Here is a 22753-nt window from a genome sequence, read left to right as displayed (position 1 = left end):
GCATCTTTAAGGGATCAATTGAATTCAAAGTAGTATAGAGCAAGATTTACTCTCTTACCTGTATCCAGGAGTTAAGTTTTGATTCTCCAGAATTCTGTGGTTGTTTGTTAATCAGACAACATAAGCAACACATGAGAATTTTTTGGCTTTCATCTGCAAAAAGAAAAACTAAAATGAGTTAAAAATCAAATAGAAAGAAAAAATAATCCGTTTAAAATTTTTTAAACATTATATTTAGGAAAATCTCAAACTACTAAGTTCACAAAGTAAGTATCCAGACACATGTGTGAAACTCAACTTTGTGGGTTTGGGATCACTTATGGTTAGCTCTTGTGTGGTCAATTCCCTTCTGTAGCAATTTTTAAAGCCAAATGAGAATGATGGAAAGAACTAAAACAACAGGTTTTTCTCAAGATAAGTTTTTTATTTCACATTTCAAACCATTAGTAATTTCAATCTATTTAAGGAAACACAACTGCTACAGGCAGTCAGTAGTCAAAAATTCTGATTTAATATTTTAATTTTCTAATTTGCTAAATGCCTTCATTAAAAACAAATTTTGCTATATATGTGAAAAAATATATATATATAACATGTATACACACACACATATACACACTTGTTTTAAAATATATTCTTAGTACCAAACAGCATGGATATAATAGAAGCCTCTGACATGCTTCTAATTCTTTACTCTAAAACTTAAAACTTAATCAAATATGTGATGAATGCTGAACTTTGAAATCTTACATTTGGTGGAAACATCTACAAGACACTTACTTTTTCCTCTTGTGGTGGCTGAGTCTATTCCAGCTAGAGATTTTATAACACCATTAAGAAACAAAAAGGAGGCCTAGAAATGGAAGGTTATCAGTACCTGCGCTAGAGCAAAGTAACTTCAGAATATGTAGTAAGGCCACGAGGTGAGGCTGAGACACCCAGCACGTAGAATCAGTACTCTCTACCTTCTCATCTTTTGCTATCTAAAACACGGGAGGTTCTGAGGACTTCACTTACCAAGAAATAAGGACAAAACAAACCACAGTATGCTACCTCTGTATTTCCATTCACAACCAAAGGATGCTAAAAGTAATTTTTAAACCAATTTTTTCCCCATGAACATCTATAAACTTATGTTTTCCCAATACTTAACATCCCTTAACAAACTTTATCAGGGGTTATTCTGAGGACATTCATTCTTTTCCTAGCTTTTATGAGCTCAAATAAAGCATTATAAGGCACTGGCTTGCCTAAGATCAGTTCATTTCAGGAGTCTCATAATTTAACCTCTAAAAATCCTAGGGTTCTTTAGGTTTAACCAATGCCATTGATTAAAAATGTGACTGCTGTATTTCCCACAGTTTAAATATTAGAAGAAATTCTAACTTGCTTCATGTACCAAGTGTGACAGACACATTCAATGATATGCTTACAAAAGTAGGTGGTTAAAAAGAACGTACCCTGATGAAGAGCATTTCTTAAAAAGGAAGGAAGTGGGGGAGGGGGGTTAGTTTATGCAGTTGAAATCTAAGAGGATTCAAAAGACGGAGTTTTCCCTCAGGTGTTCAGTGATTCTGCACACTTGGTTCCACAGTGCATAACTTTTTTTTTCTCAAACAGAAGAAAAGAGGAAAGGGCAGAGGAAGACAGAAAAGACAGAGAAACTTCCACCCAACCTGTAGGAGCTGCCTTTCTTTGCTCAGAGTCAAGGCATTGAAATGCACTAAAAACATACTGCTAATGAACTTACAGCTTACTTTGCTTTGGGATTTACACACACAAGCCATCACTTGTTATTCATGAGTGCCACCAGCACTCAGGGGATGCCACCTGTCAAGCTCTCCCCTGAGACTGGGCTAGGCTGAACCATCCTGAAGGGGAGGACAAGTTAAGTGAGAAGGGAAACATCCTGGGATCCACTGTAGGGGTAGTCACTGACAATAGATCTTAAGTATAAATATAGACTCTAAAAATGAGTGGATGGGAAAGGAATATAACAACATTTGCCAACCAATTTTTTTTTGATATATTGAACTGAAATTCCAAATGAAAAGAAACTAATTCTTTAATTCTATAGTTTAAAAGTGTGAAGGTAGCAAAATTTTATGAGACAATAAATACTTATCATTTTAAGCTGCTAAGTTTTGGAGGAAATTGTTCCATAGAATAGAAAGCAAATTGTGAGGAAGAGGAGATACAGCTGTTACGGTTAATCAGGAGGGTGAAGCTAGAACCAAGGGACCAGGTTTTAGGAGGTGATAGTAGTATTCGTACGCAGAGGACATCAATGAATAAAAAGGTGTTCTCTCCTTTCCCATTATTATCTATTTTTCTCTTCTCTTTTTGGAATGAGTTTCCAAATCATTCTTCCTTCCTTATTACCCTTTTATTCTGATTCTGTTCTCAATCAATACTATGCATGACTGGCTTATTTCTACTTTTACTATATTTACAAAGCAATTTTGATACTATAAAACCATAAGAAATTATCCCTTCTGAGAAGAAAGTGCCTGACTAGTGAGAACAGCAGTGGTGACACAGGCAGGGTTTAATTGCTCATGGTTTTGTGCCTGTCAATTGCTTCCATGAGCTCAGAACCAAAGGCATTCCTCAAGTAGGAAACGGAACTTTAATGGGCAGTTCAAAAGATAACATAAGCCTTGAAAGAGAAGGGAATGGAGAATTTGTTTCTGGTTGTCATCATAGGGGGCCAATGTAATGCAGATAAGGTGCAAAGGAAAGATCACAGACAGATACAAATTTAAGGGCATAGGGATAAATCATTCTGACCTATCTCTCACTTTCACAAAAATATAAGACCCAGTCTGTTTAGTAGCTTGTTTTAGAGAACACCATGTCATCAACTGTCCTGTAAGAGGGGGCTCTCCACAAAACCCTCTTTCCCCTCAGCAACTATCGCTCCTTGCTCCATCCACAACAGGAACCATCACACTGCGTCAGGTTGATCTATTTAGGTCTCTTTTTTGCCTGACTGCAAGTTCTCAATGGGCAGAAATGGTGAGCCATGTTTTCCTAGGGGCTGCCATACCAAAAAAAAAAAAAAAAAAGAAAAGAAAAGAAAAAACTTAACATGTATATGTCGAGTGAACAACACATACTCAAGTAAAGCTGGTAATGCCAAGACTGGAACACTTCAACCTCAATGGGGACAGAATGTTATCAACAAGGTGGACTTCAGAGTCATGTAAAGATTGGGGTCCTGGCTCTTATTTTGAGGAGAGCATCTTATTTACTCTAATCCATAATTATCTGTCTTGCGAGACTGTCAATGAAAACTCAATAAAATCTACTATGTATTTCATAGAGAACAGTGTCCAGCACAAAGCGAGCAATGCCTTATACTCTACAACACAAACTTTCCCACATTTCAACATTTCTAAATTGAGGATGTGACTTACATCCACCATGCATACTTAAAGGGCATAGTATTTCATTTCTTCTAAAAAGCAGTTATTAAATCTATGAAGCATCTAACAATGAGTGGTGCTTCTAAATGGAAATCATACAATCATTTCTTTTCCTTTTTCCTGACATCAGCATGGGCCTAGCACAATGTTCTTCAAATTTTTGACTATGACACACCAGAGGTTGTGAAGTCAGTTTTGGGTCATGAACACCACTTTTAAAGTAACATAGAGAATATGAACTGCACATAATAAAAACAGGGTTGTCCCCACTTGTCCTCAGGAGCTATATTCTGAGACCCCCTCAGTGGATGCCTGAAACTATGGATAGTATCAAATCCTACATATACATATGTTTTTTTCCTATAATAAAACTTCATTAATAAATTAAGCATGGTAAGAGATTAACTAATAGTAAAATAGAACAACTCTAACAATACACTGTAATAAAAGTTGTGTGATGTGGTTTTTCTCCTCCACCTCCCCACCCCCGCTCAAAATATCTTATTGTACTATACTGCAGGTAACTGATACCCAGAAAGCCAAAGGAGGGACTGCCCAAAGCATTCCCTCATGAAGTAAGTTTAATCACATGTGTGCACATGTATAGGTCTGTGTTTAAATGTGTATGTGTGCACATTCCTGTGCACATGCATATATAAATGTATGTAAAATGTACTTCTGGACAAAGATGTTTGAGAAATACTTGCCTAGGTACAATAAATAAACTTAGGACAATTAAATGTGGCCCTGATGGATAAACATCGCGCCGGCTCACTAGTTTTGCCATTTTAGACCAAAAACTTAGACCAAGGTGAGGGGTAAAGAGGAAGAGCCGTCAGTGGGAAGGAGAAGAGCTAGATGAGAATGGGGGCAGAGCAAGTGAGGCTGAACGTGTGGCCCACCCACACATTCATGTTCACAAGGCTAACTTCAGATGCTATCCCTTTCCTGACTAGGCCATGTCCCTTCTAGTTTCTTATGACAGGCTAAAAAAGTGAAACTACATGATTATTTTAAGCTACAATGGGGGAGTATTCATTTTATTTTTTGTTCTAATGTCATTTATTACGCAATTATTCTTTGGACTTTAAAATTCTGAAAAGTAAATATCCTATCAGCTACTAACGTAGTCAATCCAAGGCAAACCTCAGCCGTGTTCCTTCAGGACGTGCCTGCTCCACCCTACACAGGGTCCTAAGATGACAAAAAGAACTAAAACCACAGCTTCTTAAGAGACATTCAGTCTTCTAGGTCATCAGATAGTAATATGAGTATTATAATAAAGGGAGATGCTGGTGACTATGGAGAAACTAAGAGAAGTTCCTAACACGACCTCAGTAAGGCTATTTCAAGGGAAGTGAAGAGGACAGACAGAGAAGAGAGCAGATGCAAAAGGAGTCAGTCACAAGTGGCAGGCCCTGACATCAAGTGTCCTCAGGCATGTTAGTAACAAGACCTGGCTACAATGCCTATGTTACAGTTGTGGAAGATGAAACAGGAAATGAGACTGGGTAGCAGGCAGGTCAGTGAAGGCATATCTCTCCCAAAATGTCCACAAATTCCCCTCAACCTTGCTTAAAATCAAAATGTCCAAATCGAAACCACCCTGAGATATCACCTAACCCCAGTAAGAATGTCCCACATCACAAAGACTCAAAGGTGCAGATACTGGCGGGGTTGTAGAGAGAAGGAAACACTTTTACAGGGCTGGTGGGACTGCAAACTAATACAATCATTTTGGAAGGAAGTATGGAGAATCCTCACAGAACTCAAACTAGAACTCCCATTTGATTTTGCAATCTCATTACTGGGCATCTACTCAGAAGAAAAAAAAATCCTTTTTTCATAAGGACAGTTGCACTAGACTGTTTACTACAGCTCAATTTACAATTACCAAATTGTGGAAACAATCTAAATGCCCACCTATCCAGGATGGGATTAACAAACTGTGGTATATGTATACCATGGAATACTGTACAACTGCTAAAAAGGATGGTGACTTTACATCTTTTGTATTAATTTGGATGGAGTTGAAATACATTCTTCTTAGTAAAGCATCAGAAGAAAGGAGAAGCAAGAATCCAACGTACTCAGTTCTGATGTGAGGACAACTGATGCTAGTACATGGTGACAGGAGGGGGGGATAGGGGAGCAGAGAGAGGAAAGGAGAGAGGGGGATGTGGGGCCATGGTGTGTGACACACCTATTGAGGGCAGGACACTATTAATAGAGGGATTTCATCCAGCAAATGCAAGCAGTATAACCTGGCTCATTGTACCCTCAATGATTTCCCAACAATTAAAAATAAAAATAAAAATAAATGTCACACCTAAATAAAGGCAAAGCCACAGCAAGACTCAGACCCTGATGAATGACTTCACAATATAGGAAACTTCACAATATGTGAGTTAATTAGATACTGTGAAACAAAGAAATTACCTTGGTTTCATTAGTATTTGTATACCCATTTCACACAGAATTAAAATGAAGTTATGAATTGGTGAGCACAGTGGCTCACAACTACAATCTCAGCACTTCAGAAGGCCAAAGTGGGAAAATCACTTGTAGGGTTTGAGATCAGCCTGAGCAAGATCCTGCCTCTACAACAAACACAAAAATTATCCCGGTGTGGTGATGGGCACCTATAATGCCAACTACTCAGGAGGCTAAGGCAGAAGGATCATTTGAGCCCAGGAGTTTGAGGTTGCAGTGAGCTGTAATGATACCACTGTACCCTTGCCCAGGTAGCAAAGCAAGACCATCTTAAAAAAACAAATAAATGAAAATGAGGTTATGAAAGTGATTCCAGACAAAAACTAACATTTAAATCATCTGAGAGTTTCTACCCTCTAATACAGTGGTTTTCAACCTTCTTAATGCCATGGCCCTTTAACACAGTTCCTTTGGGCCGCGACTCACAGGTTGAGAACTGCTGCTCTAATACAAAGAGCTCAGTTTTCCTATAGATATGTACATGTGTACGCATACGTGTGTTTATACAAACATACATCCACATCTATGCACAATAAAGGATGCCATTTTTGTAATGGAACAAAGAATACATTTTATAAGTTGTTCAATGGAAAAATAAGGGAAAGATTTATAATTTAAGCCTCTGTATTTTCTTAAACAAGGTAAACATTACAATGGCCATTTTAATAGAACACACTTTGGATTCTTACCATATGCTAAAATAAAAGGATTCCAGCAAGATTTTCCCAACAGCTGACCAATGGTGGGGAATCTTTCAATGACTGTATTAGAATCCTGTAAAAGAAAAATAACATTTTGGTCAGTCAAAGGGCATTATGCATCTCAGAAAGAGTTGCATATTAGACTGAACTGATATTAGACTGAACTGACTGAGAAAGCTCAACCTGTAAGTAGTGTGTTTTTAAACAGTAAAGAAAAAGGACTAGAGATCTTTAGGTAAATAATTAAATAATTAAATAATTTTTGGTTTGTTTCTTGAGATGGAGTCTCACTATATTCCCCAGGTTGGTCTCTAACTCCTGGGTTCAAGCCATCTTCCTGCCTTCTCAGTAAATGGGATTACAAGCACACAACTCCATACTTGGCTTCAAATAACATTTCACAAACAGCCAACCACCTATTTCATTCCGAATCAGGTCGTCAAAACTAAGATGTATGGAATTATCAGATAAAATTAATTCTGTTAAAAAATTAATTTCATTTTACTCATACTTAATAGTCAAGAAAGGCCACTTTACTTAAAAATAAAAATGAATGAATGAAAATAAAAAACACTGATGATTAATAACTACACAATTCAGTATCTTCATCTGGGTTTTTTATTCTAGCATACTAAGAGAGATTTAAATCTAACTCAGCTCCGGTAAGGTTATTTCAAAGAATGTTTAAGAATAAGAATTCTGGAACTTGTAAAAAGAAATAAAGGCAGCCAAAGCATAAAGATATATATCTCTGATTATTACTATTTTGATTACTATATGGTAAATGACATCATACTTAGTCTATAAGAACTTAAACTCTGAGTCAAAAAAAGATCAATCAAATAGAAAACAGCTTAAGATTTAAAAATACACATGCCATTGTACAGCTGGCCCTTTTCCTACTTCTTTACCTTTGGTGAAAGTTCAAAAATAAAACCAAACTGAGATAACAAGCAGGTAACCTGAAACGATAAGCATTTCCTACTGCAGCAGCATAGTATCTCTCACACTTGTATCAGCATCAAGGCCGGTCCTAGACTTTCTGAGACCACATTAAGGTCAAGTTATGCAAGTCTTACTAGAAAAAAAAACAATTTAAAAATTAGTGTTGTTATTCACACGGACTGTATCTTTCTATCTAGTTTCTAAAGACATAAGAACTCACTATCAATATGAATTAGTCTTCAAATTTCCTATTTCTCTGATAACGGGAACACAAGAATACCCATGTTAAATGACAATTTTGCTTTTCACTTTCATATTTCATTTTGAAAAAATACATCCTTAATATGAAAACATGCACTGTCATAAAAATGTTTATCACAATGAAAAGAAAAAACATTAAATTTTGAGAACAGTAAGTTATTTAACAATAGGGAAAATAGGGTCTGGCCATGGTGGCTCACACCTGTAATCCTAGCACTCTGAGAGGCCAAGGGGGGTGGATTGTCTGAGCTCAGAACTTTGACACCAGCCTGAGAAAGAGCAAGACCCCATCTCTAAAAATAACTGGGCATTGTGGCAGATGCCTCTACTCAAGAGGCTGAGGCAAGAGGATCACTTGAGCCCAAAAGTTTGAGGGTGCTGTGAGCTATGATACTCCGGCCCTCTACTGAGGGCAACAAGAAAAGACTATTTCAAAACAAACAAACAAAAACAATAGTAAAAATACTCAAAAAACTTTTTGGGTAGGGTGGCCTCAAGTGATCCTCTTGCCTCAGTTTTTCTATTTTTAGTAGAGACAAGGTTTCACTCTTGCTCAGTCTGGTCTCGAACTGCTGAGCCCAAGCATGTCCCTGCCTTGACTTCCCAGAGTGCTAGGATTAACAGGAGTGAGCCACCGCACCTGGCCAAATACACTCAAAATTTTAATATTTATCAGAAGTATTAAATTTATAAGAAGAGATCTTAACATTTATCATCTCTTATGAGAGGCCACTTGAGAACAGGCTTGAGGAAAGTGTCAGCATTTCATCAAACTCTCCAAGAATCAAGAACACAAAAGCCTTTTAAAGAAACTCATTTATTACTGGACAACAAGTATCAAAACCTTATTTATTTAAAAACAAATTGGTCAGGAAGTCTCATGTGACAACACATTGCTCAAGGAGAAAAAACTGACTCAATAATAAACCAGAGACTAGGAAACCAGCTCTTGTCTGCATTACCTATGAGTAGTTTCTCTTTTTAATCTATCAGCAGATTAGGTCAATGCGACAAGTCCCTGACTCCAGTAACATTCTGTCTTGGTGAAATCTAGTGCAGACCCTGATGTCATAAAGTAATTTCATTATTTTGGTCCACTAATTACCATCTCTTTCAAGGCTCCATACATCTTCTTTAGGAACTCCTGGAACTGAGGCAAGTGAAGACAAGTGTCCTGCTGGGTTTCCAAAGTGGAGGCCTGGTCCCACACAGAAAGCTTCCACATCCAAAACTGATAATCAGAACAAAGATCTCCTGAATCTTGAGCCATCCTTGAAAAAGGGAAAAGGTGATGATCCCTTTACAGTGGCCTGCAAAGCACTGAAAGAAACAGTGGGCACATATCAAATCTGTAAGAAAGGGAACAAATGAAGCATTTTTAAAAGGAGCTTTTCTCAATGCCTTCTCAACCCACCGATGGGTGAAGTGGTGATTACAAGGGACTAAAATAGCACACTTTCTTGCTAGAGCTATCTTTGAATGGTTTTAAAATGTGTCACCCAGCTGCAGCTCCAATTTTTACCATCTGAACTTTTATCATGATAAGATCATTAGGCTAGAAGTCATTATACCTCCACAGGCACATGCTAATTATGTACAAAAAGCACAGCTGATAATACTTTATATCTTCTTTTTAAGAGTGAGCTATTCTGAATATGAAGTTCATTTGAGTATTTTAATGTAATGGGAAATCAAAAACATCCATGGTGTTTAATAATAGTCTGTGCCTAAGAAATGTTTTTGAAGTTCTTATGTTTTATATGCATTTCTGGGTTTTCATTTAGGTGTAAAAAAAATCTCTATGCATTACTGTCTAATGAATTTTCTTCCCAGTTTCTCTTCATTTCTTAGAAAAAAGTAAAATGATCCATTCCACATGCATCGATTCAAACAATCTGTCTAATTTAAGTAAAGACTGTTTTATAAGCTTGATCTCAATTCATTCACAAGAAGGAGCAATATTTTAATAAAATACAATAAATTATAATTATTGAGAAGGTTTACCAGTCCTATGTTACACAAGACAAAACCTCATAAGCTTGAATTCCTACCCCTGACGTCCATGTAAACAGAACAATGGAGTTGCACAGTGAGTATGAGCCTCCAGTGGAACTAGGTTATTGACTGCAGGTGCCCCTCCCATGCCACACCTCTCTATCACCTAGAGAAGCCAGAAGCAGGAATTCTTTTAGCAGGCAAAAGAGAGAAGGGCCCTTCTCAACAGAAACAGGCCTTCACCTACTCTTATAAGCCTCTGAAGCAGGGAAGATAGTCAGCAACCTAATTTCAAAAGACTATTCTAATAGGAGTAAATAAAGTACATTTAAATTCTCAGCAACAATAATTAACAGGTAAAATGCTCCCAAAAATATCAACAAAGGAGGTTCCCATTACTAAATAGGAAAACAAGAAGAAATTTACAAAGAGTATGCAATTTGGCTTCAATGCAAAAAAAAAAAAAATCTAGATCAGGGTGATGAAAGTTCTAAAATGAAATTTAAAACTTTACAGTTTTTGTGTTTGCTTTGGCAGCACATATGAAGTCTGACAATTAAGTTATTTAACTCATCACAGAAAAAAGTACTATCTGCCTCATTCCTGAATATCACTACAGTCACCTTCAAAGTACTCCCCTTGGGAAGCTGTGCACTGACACCAGTGCCTGGTCCATCCTTCAAGCAATTTTGGAACTCTTTCTGGAATGACCATTAAAGCTATCATCGTATTACTCTTGATGTCCTGAATGCTATCAAAATGTTTTCCTTTCAATATTTCTGTTATCTTCAGGTGAAGAAAAAGTCATTGAGTAAGAAACAAAAACTTATGGCACGGGAATAGATGCAACATAAAATAAATGCAAATAACAGTCCAAAAAAAAAAAAAATAAAAGTCATTGGGTAGCACTTGGGAGGCCGAGGCGGGTGGATTGCCTAAGCTCACAAGTTCAAGACCAGCCTGAGCAACAGCCAGATCCTGTCTCTAAAACTAGCTGTGTTTTGTGGCAGGCATCTGTAGTCCCAGCTACTTGGAAGGCTGAGGCAATTGCTTAAGCCCAGGAGTTTGAGGTTGCTGTGAGCTATGATCCCAGGGTACTCTGTCAAGAGTAACAAAGTGAGACTGTGTCTCAAAAAAAAAAAAAGAAGGAAAAAAAAAGTCATTGGGGGCCAAATCAGGTGTATAGAAAGAATGTTCTGTAACAGTATTTATTTACTGGCTAAAAACTCCATCATTGTGTTACATGAGCTGGTACATTGTCATAATTCAAGACCTACACCTTTCTCATGCCAAGATATTCAGTTAAGATTTCCCTGTTTCGGGCGGCGCCTGTGGCTCAGTCAGTAAGGCGCCAGCCCCATATACCGAGGGTGGCAGGTTCAAATCCAGCCCCGGCTGAACTGCAACCAAAAAATAGCTGGGCATTGTGGCAGGCACCTGTAGTCCCAGCTACTCGGGAGGCTGAAGCAAGAGAATCGCTTAAGCCCAGGAGTTGGAGGTTGCTATGAGCTGTGTGATACCATGGCACTCTACCGAGGGCCATAAAGTAAGACTCGGTCTCTACAAAAAAAAAAAAAAAAAAGATTTCCCTGTTTCTCTAGAGATGTTTACTTGGTCTGCCATGTTTCTCAGAGTCAGCTGATGATTTTGATGCACAATTTGATGAATTTTTGCAATGTTCTCATCAGTTCTGCATGTCACTGGCATCCCTGAACTCACTTCATCAGTGACACTTTCTCTCCCCTCAGAAAATCGTTTAATCCACTTCCACACTGCCATTTTCATCATGGCATTATCCCCATAAACTTGGACTGACATTTCCACTCTTGCCAAGTTTAGCAAGAAATTTAACGTATGTTTGTTGCTTGTCAGGGTTCACCATAGACCTCGACCAGGGATGGGAGTCAACAAAGGAAACAACATTGGGGAAAAATCACAAGACCTTACACAAACTTAAGGTATAAAATTTGAGAGCCTGGAGAGGCGTACACTGACTTACACACCATGCAGCGGTAGACTGAGTTAACACAGCAACTTTCTGATTTTTCAGAAACCTTTTTTTTGATCTCCAACACAAAGCATATATGCAAAATGCAAAGATTACAAAAGATAGGGTTAAAATAATCCCAAGTCCCCAGGAATATTGGATAGAAGGAAAGGCTGGGTAAAAAAGAACACAGGGTAGGGGTTCATTAACAAATGGCTGATAATGTATTTAGAAAGGGGGAGGGGAAAACCAGTTGCATTACCTAAGGCAAGGAAGCCGAGTCCCTAACCTAAACTGCTGATCAAGAGTTCAAAGGAATTCTGTCCTTGAATAGCTTCTCATCTTGGCTGTTATTGATATATACAAAGGCTACTGATTTGTGGACACTGCTTTTATATCCTGAGACATTACTGTATTTTTTGATCCCTTCCAGTCGTCTTGTGATTGAGTCTTTGGGGTTCTGTAAGTATAAGATTATATCATCGGCAAAGAGGGAACATTTGACTTCCTCTGCCTCCATTTGGATGCCCTTTATTACCTTATCTTGCTTGATTGTATTGCCTAGAACTTCCTGCACTACATTGGCTAGTAGTGGCAATAGAAGAAAACCTTGTCTTGTTCTAGTTCTAAGTGGAAAAGCTTTCAGTTTTACACCATTCAGTATGTTATTAACTGTGGGTTTGTCATAGATGGCTTCAAACAGATTAAGAAATGTGTCACCTCTGCTCGGGAGGCTGAGGCAGGAGAATCGCGTAAGCCCAAGAGTTAGAGGTTGCTGTGAGCTGTGTGACGCCACGGCACTCTACCGAGGGCGGTACAGTGAGACTCTGTCTCTACAAAAAGAAAAAAAGAAATGTGTCACCTATGCCTATATTCTTAAGTGTTCTAATTTAAAAAGGATGCTGAATTTTATCGAATGCTTTTTCTGCATCTGTTGAGAGGATCGTATGGTCTTTGTTTTTGCTTCTGTTGATATGGTGAATTATGTTTACAAACTTGCATATGTTAAACCAGCCTTGCATCCCTAGGATGAAATCTACTTGATTGGGATGAATAATTTTTTTTAATGGGTAGCTGTAATCTATTGGCCAGGATTTTATTGAGAATTTTGCATCTATAATCATTAGTAAAATTGATCTGAAATTCTTTTTTTTTTTTGCTGTTTTTGGCCAGGGCTGGGTTTGAGCCCACCACCTCTGGCCTACTGGGCTGGCGCCCCACTCCTTTGAGCCACAGGCACTGCCCAAAATTCTCCTTTTTTAGTTGGGTCTTTTCCTGGTTTTGGTATGAGGGTGAGGTTTGCTTTGTAGAACATATTAGGGAAGACTCCTTTCTTCTCAATTTTTTGGAATAATTTCTGCAATATGAGCATAAGCTCTTCTTTGAACGTTTGATAGAATTCTGGTGTGAAGCCATCTGGACAAGGGCATTTTTTTTGTTGGGAGATTTTTTTTCATTGTTTCTTCAATCTCAGTTCTTGAAATCAGTCTGTTCATGAGTACTATTCTTGATTAAGTCTAGGGAGAGGGTGTGATTATAGGAATTGCTCCATTTCTTCCACACTGTCAAATTTCTGGGCATAGAATTTCTTGTAGTACTCAGAGATGATCTCTTGTATCTCTGTGGCATCTGTTGTTATTTCCCCTTTTCATTGCTAATTGAGGTTATTAGAGATTTTACTTTTCTGTTTCTACTTAATCTGGCCAAAGTTTTATCAATTTTATTTTTTTCAAAAAAAAAACCTTTTGTTTCGTTAATTTTCTGAATGATTCTTTTGCTTTAAATTTCATTAATTTCTGATTTAATCTTGGTTATTTCTTTTCTTCTGCAGGGTTGGGATTAGTTTGTTCTTCTTTTTCCAATTCCATAAGATGTTCATGAGTTTGTTGATGTGCTCTCTATTTCTCAAACACAGGCATCTAATGTGATAAATTTTCCTCTTAAAGACTGCTTTTGCTGTATCCCACAGATTTTGGTAACTTGTGTCTTCACAGAAGCTTCAAAAAAAAAAAATGAAATACCTAGGAATGTACCTAAAAAAAGGAGTAAAGGACTTCTACAAAAGAAATTAGGAAACCCCAAGAAAAAAAATAGATGATATTAACAAATGGAAGAACATACCATACTCATGGCTGGGAAGAATCAACATTGGCAAAATGTCTATACTACCCAAAACAATCTACGATTCAATGCAATCCCCATTAAAATACCATCATCATACTTTCAATAATTGGAAAGAATAATTCAGAACATATACTGGGGAAACAAATCCCTATTCAATAAATGGTGTTGGGAGAACTGGATAACCACATATACAAGACTGAAACTGGACCCACACCTCTCACCATTTACAAAAATTGATTCAAGATGGATAAAAGATCTAAATCTAAGGCACGAAATGATAAAAATCCTCAAAGTGGGGAAAACACTTCAAGATATCAGCCTGCAGAAAGACTTTATGAAGATGACTTCCATGGCAATTGTAACAACAACAAAAATAATCAAATGAGACTTAATTAAACCGAAAAGCTTCTGTACAGCTAAGGAAACAACAACCAAAGCAAAGAGACAACCTTTAGAATGGGAAAAGATATTTGCATATTATAAATCAGACAAAAGCCTAATAATTAGGATCTATAGAGAACTCAAATTAATTAACATAATGAGACCCAACAATCCCATTTACCACTGGGCAAGAGACATGAATGGAGCCTTCTCTAAAGATGACAGACAACTGGCTAACAAACATATGAAAAAATGCTCAATGTCCCTAATCATCAAAGAAATGCAAATCAAAACTATCTTGAGATATCACCTAACCCCAGTAAGAATGGCCCACATCACAAACTCTCAAAGCTGCAGATGCTGGCATGGATGTGGAGAGAAGGGAACACTTTTACACTGTTGGTGGGACTGCAAACTAATACAGCCTTTTTGAAAAGAAGTGTGGAGAATCCTCAAAGAACTCAAATTAGATATCCCATTTGATCCTGTAATCCCATTACTAGGAATCTACGCAGAAAAAAAAATCTTTTACCATAAGGACATTTGCACTAGACTGTTCACTGCAGCTCAATTTACAATCAACAAAATGTAGAAACAACTTAAATCAGTGGTTCTCAATATTACTAATGCCACAGCCCTTTAATATAGTTCCTGTGGGTCGCAACCCACAAGTTGAGAACCACTGACTTAAATGCCCACCAACCCAGGAATGGATTAACAAGCTGTAGTATATGTATACCATGAAATACTATTCAGCCACTAAAACAGATGGAGACTTTACATCTTTTGTATTAACCTGGGTGGAGGTAGAACACATTGTTCTTAGTAAAGCATCACAATAATGGAGAAGCAAGTATCCAATGTACTCTATTCTAATATAAAGGCAGTAGATGAGCTAATACAAGGGGGAGGTAGGGGAATGAGCAAGTGGGGAGGAGGATGGGGAGTCAGTGTATGGCACACTTCTTGGGGGTGGCACACAATTATAAGAGGGACTTTATCTAACAAATACAATCAATGTAATTTAATTCTTTGGTACCCTCAATGAATCCCAAACAATATAATAATAAATAAATGAAGAGTTCAAAGGATTTAGCCTCTCTGAAGGGCTTAGTCCCACCCACCTGCTGACTCTCCCTGCTGCAGGGATGGTCTTAGTGACTTTGCCCTTTGGGGGGAACCTCTAGGCTCCTTTCATATTTGGTGGTCTTGATGAGCTCCCAGGGATGGCATGTCTACATGCTTTCCCCTGGATTAAGGCGTGGTGCCCCACTGAGAGATCAGCCTATCTGCCACCTACAGTTACTCTAATTCAAGCTCCACATTCTCATAACAGCACGCAAAAACACACAACAATAAACACCACTCAGCAAGATACTGCCACACATTGACATGAACACAGCTATGAGACACTAATATACCAAGGTTATGAACCTTACCAAATTGTTTGTACAGTACTGCCAACGTAAGCGCAAGGTGGCAAGTTCACAAACTTAATCGTCAGAAGTCACATACTAAAAAATTTAGTTTTAAGAAGATTATGTCAAAATGAACCAAAAAGTTTAACAATACAGGGAATATATGCATACTGTCGAAATGGCACTTAGCCAAAAATCTAGGTATTGTCCCTGACTCTTCCCTCTTTGCTCATTGTCCTCATCCAAGCCATCACCAACACTTGTAGATTCTACTTCCAAAGTAAATGCAAAGTAAGTGTGACTTAACTGCACACACTTCCTTCTGCACACTTGCCTTCTGTCAGGCCCAGCCTGCCCCTGTCCAATTCACTCCATATAAAGTAGACAAAAACAACATTGGCAAATGTCAATCAGACCCAGTATACTATCTTGCTTAAAATCCCTCTTCGACAGCTTCCTTGGAAACAAAGCTAAACTCCCTCTAGAAAAAACCCTAGTTGCTCACTGGAGACTCAAAGACTCTGAAAAACATGGCTCTGGCACCTCTTCTGTCTATCTCTCTTGTTTCCTTTCTGCCCAGCTTACCAGTACAGTCCAGGCCATTCATCTGCTCCACAAATACAGCAAGCCCTTCCTTGATTCCAGAGCTTTCTGCTGATTGCTTCACATAGGTTATTACCCTAGGCATTTGTTTGTTGACTTAGTAACCGCATCTTACACTCATATATAAATTCTATATCTTCTTAGAATTTAGCATAGGCCTGGCAAACACTCATTAAATATTGAATGAAAGAATGAATAATCCACTGATATTTTTCAATGTACAGTTTTAAGCTAAATGTTACAGCAAAATGCTTCTCCAGACAAAGCAATTTGTAAAAGGTAACTCCCCCCAAAAATGTTAAAAACATTTTATGTTACCTATGTGAAATGTAATTAATACTCCATTTTATAAACATAATAATAATAGCTTACATATGTATATTTATTTATTCTCTTGGCAATATATTTTTTATGCTTAACTAATCAGCACAGCAACCCTATGAAATGGATACTATCTCCATTTTACAGAGGTGAAGAGAGATTATATAATTGCCCAAAGAAAGATTATAAAAAAACCCAAAGGAAGTAACTGCTAATAAATATTATAGTAGGGTTGTAGAATTTGAATCCAGGTCTGGCTCTAAAGTTTGTGCTCCCAACCCTTTGACTGCAGAGCTCTCAGAATTAAAAATGCAAACTGAGGCATGCAGTGATCACAACCCTTTCAATACACTCTTTGGTTTCTTACTAATCAAAATAATTCACCCAAGGTGGTTTCAGTTTCAATATTTTATATTTATAAAAAAAGTAATATGTAAATGAAAAATTAATATGAAATGATAAAGCTTTGCCACATCAATAAAAACCTGATAATATTTTTTGTATGGTACAACTCAAAACATGGTTTGATGCATAATCCAACATTATATTGTATTCATTAATACCATGTTTCTTCACTTTTTATGTTTTGTGCAAACAACACATCCCTGGTGGGCATTTTGCTGAGTTCCTATTGGACTACTATACTCTGGTGGAAAATGCCTTTAACAGAAAATGCCTTTCCACGAGACGAAATACCTTGTTATCAGAAACCATTCTTCCACCAGAGTTGTACAATATGATTAACCAAACACTGAAAAGAACTGGAAGACTTCTAAAATTGATGATTTGTGATGAATATTGGCTTTTATTCCTGATACACTGGCATCAAAGTAATATTTTTATTCAAATTGTCTTCTCTCCATTAAAGTTGCCAAGGATTGACTTCTTTTAAATTTGAAATAGGTTCTACACTTTCATTTTCCGAATCAGATTCTGAGGTACTTAACAGCTTATATCTTTTCTAAGATATATTTTTAAAGCTACCTCTATATCCAAATTCTCCAACAATGACTGAGTCTTCTGAACTTGACAACTGTTTGAATTTATCATGCTCCATATTTATATATATATTTCCACAAGAATCCACTATTTATACAAACGATTTCAGTCACATCCGTGAAAAAATATTGAGATTGAAGCATACGATACTTACAGACTCAAGTCAGGTAACATACCAGCAACATGTGTCCTCAAGTTTTTGTTTGCAAAATCAACAATGACTAGAGGCATTGTTAACACCAAACCAATATCTTGTATTGAATACCTAAAGGTGTCACTTGCACCAAAGGAATATTTTGTTTGAATGCTTATAAATGTCGTTGGCAGCAAAAGGTTAAAGAAATAAACTGAAGAAACAAATTGATGAATTTCTTACATATTTCACTAGATGCAGATCAGTTTACATATTTGGAAACAGTAAATTGAAGAACTTTTTGATAAAAAAGACAAGAAACGTATTTTTTTGTTTGTTTTTTTATTGTTGGGGATTCACTGAGGGTACAATAACCCAGGTTACACTGTGCATTTGTTAGGTAAAGTCCCTCTTGCAATCATGTAAGACAAGAAACGTTTTTAAGACAAGAAAATTATTAAAAACAAAATTGTAAGCAACTTGTTGCTTAGCAATGAAAATTAATCTGATTGTTTTAAATGGAAACAGCTTTAGGATTCATGCAACACAGTAGTCCTCGATGTTCTTTTCCACAGCGTGTGTGCGTGTGTATGTGTGTTAAGAAACACACACGTGGTGACTTGGTTGTAATGACAGCAGTGGGGTTGCCCCCAGCATTTAGTATCCAGCAGCTAGAGGTGCTAAACAAACTGTGATACTTTAGGGAAGCAGCTTGTAAAGAAAAATATGCTTCCCCTAAAACCCAGTGACACCCCTATTGAGAAACACTGATCTTTACTGATCCCTCTAGAATGGGCATTGGTTGGTTTTATCTGTTTAGCATTCCTCCTCCCTTCCTTTGGTTACTACACCTCACTTTTCCTTTGAGAAAGTCCTTTCCTCTATTTCTAAGGTCTTGATAGGTCTGTTGATTTAATCAAAGTGCCTGTGCCATCAGCTAAGGTGTGGTATGATGACTCAAGTTGGGTCTAAATCTTGAGTTCAGACTGATATAGAATTAAGTCACTGAAAGGCTAAATAAGTCTAGGTCCTTGGAGCTATTTGAGCTCATGTCTTTAACAAAGTAGTAGGGTGTTTCTCTCCATACTTTAAATAGTTCATTTCCACTCTCTTTTTTTGCTTTCATGGTTTCTGAGAAGTTGGATGTAATTCTTATATCTGCTCCCATACAGGGAAGCTGCTTTTCCTCTCTGGCTTATCCATGAATTTCTGTAGTTTGAAAATTATATGTCTAGGTATAGTTTCTTGATATTCATCCTGCTTTATGTTTTTTGAGCTTCCTGGAGCTGGCATTAATTTGGGAAATTCTCAGTTACTAGTTTCAAATTTCTTTTCCTTTCTTCTCACTCTGGTATTCCCATTATGGGTATGTTATATCTCTTGTAATTGTCCCACAGTTTTTGTTTTTTTTTTTTTTTTTTAGTGAGCTAGATAAAAGTTTATTTCTCTATTATATAAAATACAGACAGAGGTTGTCCCAGTATGATATAGTGGCTTCGTGGTCTCATCACGGGCCCAGAGGTCTGTCTTTCTCCTCCACAGTCCACTGCAGGCCGTTTTCCTCCTCAAGGCTGCCTCATGTTCCAAAATAGCTGTTGAAGCTCCAACCAAAACAAGATTTTTTTTTTTTTTTATTAAACCATAGCTGTGTACATTAGTATGATCATGGGGCACCATACACTTGGTTCATATATCGTTTGACACATTTTCATCACATTAGTTAACATAGCTTTTGTAGCATTTTCTTAGTTATTTTGCTTGGGTAGTCTGTTCTAGTTTTGTTTGGTCTTTGTTTTCTTTCCTTTTCAGTTTTGTTAATTTCTATTAAGATATTCTCAAGCTCAGAGATCCTTACCTCAGCTGTGCCTACTAGTTAAGTCATCAAAGACATTATTCATTTCTGTTTCATGGTTTCTGCCCTCTAGCATTTCTTTTTGGTTCATCCTCAGAATTTCCATCTCTCTGCCTACTTTGCCCATCCATTCTTGCATGCTATCTACTTTATCCACCGGAGCCCTTAACATAGTAATCACATATTAATCTTTTAAAATCCCTGCCATGTCTGGTTCTGATATGTGCTCTCTCTCCAAATTGTGTCTTTTTGCCTCGTAATATGCCTTGTAATTTTTTTCTGAAGAGCTGGAAATAATACACTGAATACATGGAACTGTTGTAAATAGCCTTTTGTAACAGTAAGGCACAGGGGAAGGGGCAGTGTTCTGAAGTCCTATGATCAGGTCTCTGCCTTTTATGAGGGTGTGCCCCTGCCTTGATGCTCGCAAGTGTTTCTCAGTTTTTTTTCTTCTCCCACCCCACCCACATTCCTTAGGTAGGACAGGATGGTAAGAGTGGACGAGAGTTGAATATTCTTCTCCAGCAGGGAAAGATAAACTCGGCTAGGGTTTGGTATTACCCTTCTCACAGGTCAGTTAGGCTTTGATAAAACCCTAGCAGATTAGGCCCTGGTTAAGTAGTTTCTCTCCTTGTTAAGAATGCCAGAGTGGGCCAGGCATGGTGAACGGCCTGAGCTCAGGAGTTCAAGACTAGCCTGAGCAAAATGAGACCTCATGTCTACTAAAAACAGAAAAAAAACTAGCCAGGCATTGTAGTGTGGGTGTCTATGGTCCCAGCTACTCTGGAGGCTGAAGCAAGAGGATCTCTTGAACTCAGGAGTTTGAGGTTGCTGTGAGCTCTGACGCCACAGTACTCTACCCAGGACTACTGAGTGAGACTCTACCTTTAAAAAAAAAAAGAGTAACAGAGTGCTTTGGCATATTTCAAAATGGTTCCTTTTCCTCTCCGTGCCAGAAGCACAAGAGGATTTTTCTTTGATATGTACTGAGAGAACCTGGTTGAGCTCCTAGAGGTAAAACTCACAAAACCATGGGGGGATTCCCTGACTGGGTCTCTCTAGAGCAGCAGTTCTCAACCTGTGGGTCGCTACCCCCAGGAAGTGGACTAAAGGGCCGCAGCATTAAGAAGGTTGAGAACCACTGTTCTAGAGTTTTTAACTTAGACTTGTCCACGGTGAGCCTCCAGCACTTACTCAATTACAGTTCAGGTTTCCTCACCCTAGCACTGGTTCCCAAGGTTTTTGTTCCAGTATGACGTGATTCCCTGTATCTGCCACTCTGTCTCTCCAGTATGGGGGATAAAAGTTTGCCACGTGACCTCTTTTCTCTTACAGATCTAAGAAAGAGTTGATTATTCAGCTTTTGACTTTACTTGTTGTTAGGATGGAGTGGCAAATTCCACGTTCACTGAATGCAGAACCAGAAACTCAAGTTCTTCCAAAGTGTGCTTTTTTCAGCTCTGATTCTGTTAGCTACCCTGAGGTCTTCCTTTTCTTTTTTTACTTAAATTAAACCACTGTTGGTTTCTGTAGTTTTCAAAGAATATAAACTGATATGGTCATAGGTACCAGATAGTGGACTACAGGCAACAGATCTTTGAACAAGGAGGAGACTTTACAACTGGTTATTGAGGCAAGACAGGGAAAATGGCAGTCAAATTTCTGTTCTGTTTAGAGAGTTGGAAACCAGCAGTCCATGGAATAAGAGGGTCATACAAACCAATGAGATGGCTCTTAAAAACAAGGCCCCTGACTCATAATGCTTGTCTAGCAAAAACAGCCAAGTGAAAGCCACTGGAATTTACTTTCCTATCCCAACAATAAACTATCAAAAAAAAAAAAAAAAAACAATGCCGCACATCTGATGATTTGTAGAGACCCTTACCTCCCCCACTGAGGGACTAACAGGTCAATGATATTAGGCTCTCAAAAGCATAATCAAATGGTGACTCCAGCTCAAGCTGTACTGGTAGATGCGGGTCCTTACCACAGCAAAGTAATACCACCTTTGGTACCCGGAATGTAATTTGAAGGTGGCAAATGCATTGTCTATTAGGATAAACTGAGAACACAAGAAAACATTTCTCTTTCATCTGCCTCAGAAGTATCAACCCAGGACACCACAGATTGCACTGGACACATTACATCTATGCTGGTCTACTGAAGAGTCAGAACCCGGAGAATGAAAAGATACAGGTGTCCTGTATATATGGCAGAAGATGGGAAATAAGTCCCTCCCCCTCAAGAAGTTTCTTGTGATTCCATAGATTGTGCCAAGGCAGGATGCACCCTTTAAAATGAGGAAGAAACTACTACCAGCGGTTGCTTCCAGAGTAAAGAACTGAGTGACTGAATAATAACTCTAAGAAAGGAATTTAAATTTCACTGTACACCCCTTTGCATTTTTTCAATTTATTGTCACATACATTATTAACTCAAAATTAATAAAAATTAAAGTGAACAACTGCTATACCTTGCATTTGCTAGGCTGACATATCTTGGATTTTGAAAGCAGCCTATATACTGCATGGGTTTTAGACCATTTATCTTCCTCAATCCATTCTCCTGGCAATAAAAACTATGGGTAGGGCTGACAGTAAGAGTCACTGCACAGCTGGTCCATGCTGAAGTACTCTGCATAGCTGTTTAAAACATGTGTGGAAGATCTGGATTCTGGGAAGAACTCATGGCTTCAGTGACTACACTGATCTTCCAAGCCACAGAGCAGGGTGTGTCCACCATCACTCTATCATTAGGTCAAAAGGCATAAGTGAGGTTTTTGGATGCTATCTGTATTTGCTTGCTATGTCATACAACTTTTCAAAAATTCCCTTCTCGGGCAGCACCTGTGGCTCAGTGAGTAAGACACCAGCCCCATATACCGAGGGTGGCGGGTTCAAACCAGGCTCCGGCCAAACTGCAACAAAAAATAGATGGGCACTGTGGCAGGCGCTCCCAGCTACTCGGGAGGCTGAGGCAAGAGAATCGCCCAAGCCCAGGAGTTGGAGGTTGCTGTGAGCTGTGACGCCACGGCACTCTAGCGAGGGCGATAAAGTGAGACTCTATCTCTAAAAAAAAAAAAAAAAACCTTCTCTTTCAGTTTTCTCACTCC

At 38.1% G+C, this 22753-nt stretch overlaps 1 protein-coding gene across 5 annotated transcripts in view; it reads right to left on the bottom strand.

Moving 5' to 3' along the window:
• Window positions 1-22753, bottom strand: part of FANCC (FA complementation group C) — a 275826-nt gene that overhangs the window by 185461 nt on the left and 67612 nt on the right. For 3 of the 5 annotated variants that reach the window (XM_053577221.1, XM_053577226.1, XM_053577232.1), the window contains 3 exons: window positions 8934-9138; window positions 6611-6695; window positions 59-153 (listed from right to left, as the gene is read on the bottom strand). In XM_053577221.1, the coding sequence (XP_053433196.1) occupies window positions 59-153; window positions 6611-6695; window positions 8934-9098 (345 nt within the window). In that variant the 5' untranslated portion in view covers window positions 9099-9138. Of the gene's footprint in view, window positions 1-58; window positions 154-6610; window positions 6696-8933; window positions 9149-22753 lie in introns of all 5 variants that reach the window. The other 2 variants (XM_053577238.1, XM_053577247.1) reach the window with 1 other exon arrangement.

The sequence above is a fragment of the Nycticebus coucang genome, chromosome 2, assembly GCF_027406575.1.
Source record: "Nycticebus coucang isolate mNycCou1 chromosome 2, mNycCou1.pri, whole genome shotgun sequence".
NCBI lineage: Eukaryota > Metazoa > Chordata > Mammalia > Primates > Lorisidae > Nycticebus > Nycticebus coucang.
The sequence above is the reverse complement of the archived record's forward strand: the minus strand, read 5'-3'. Positions and strand labels throughout refer to the sequence as shown.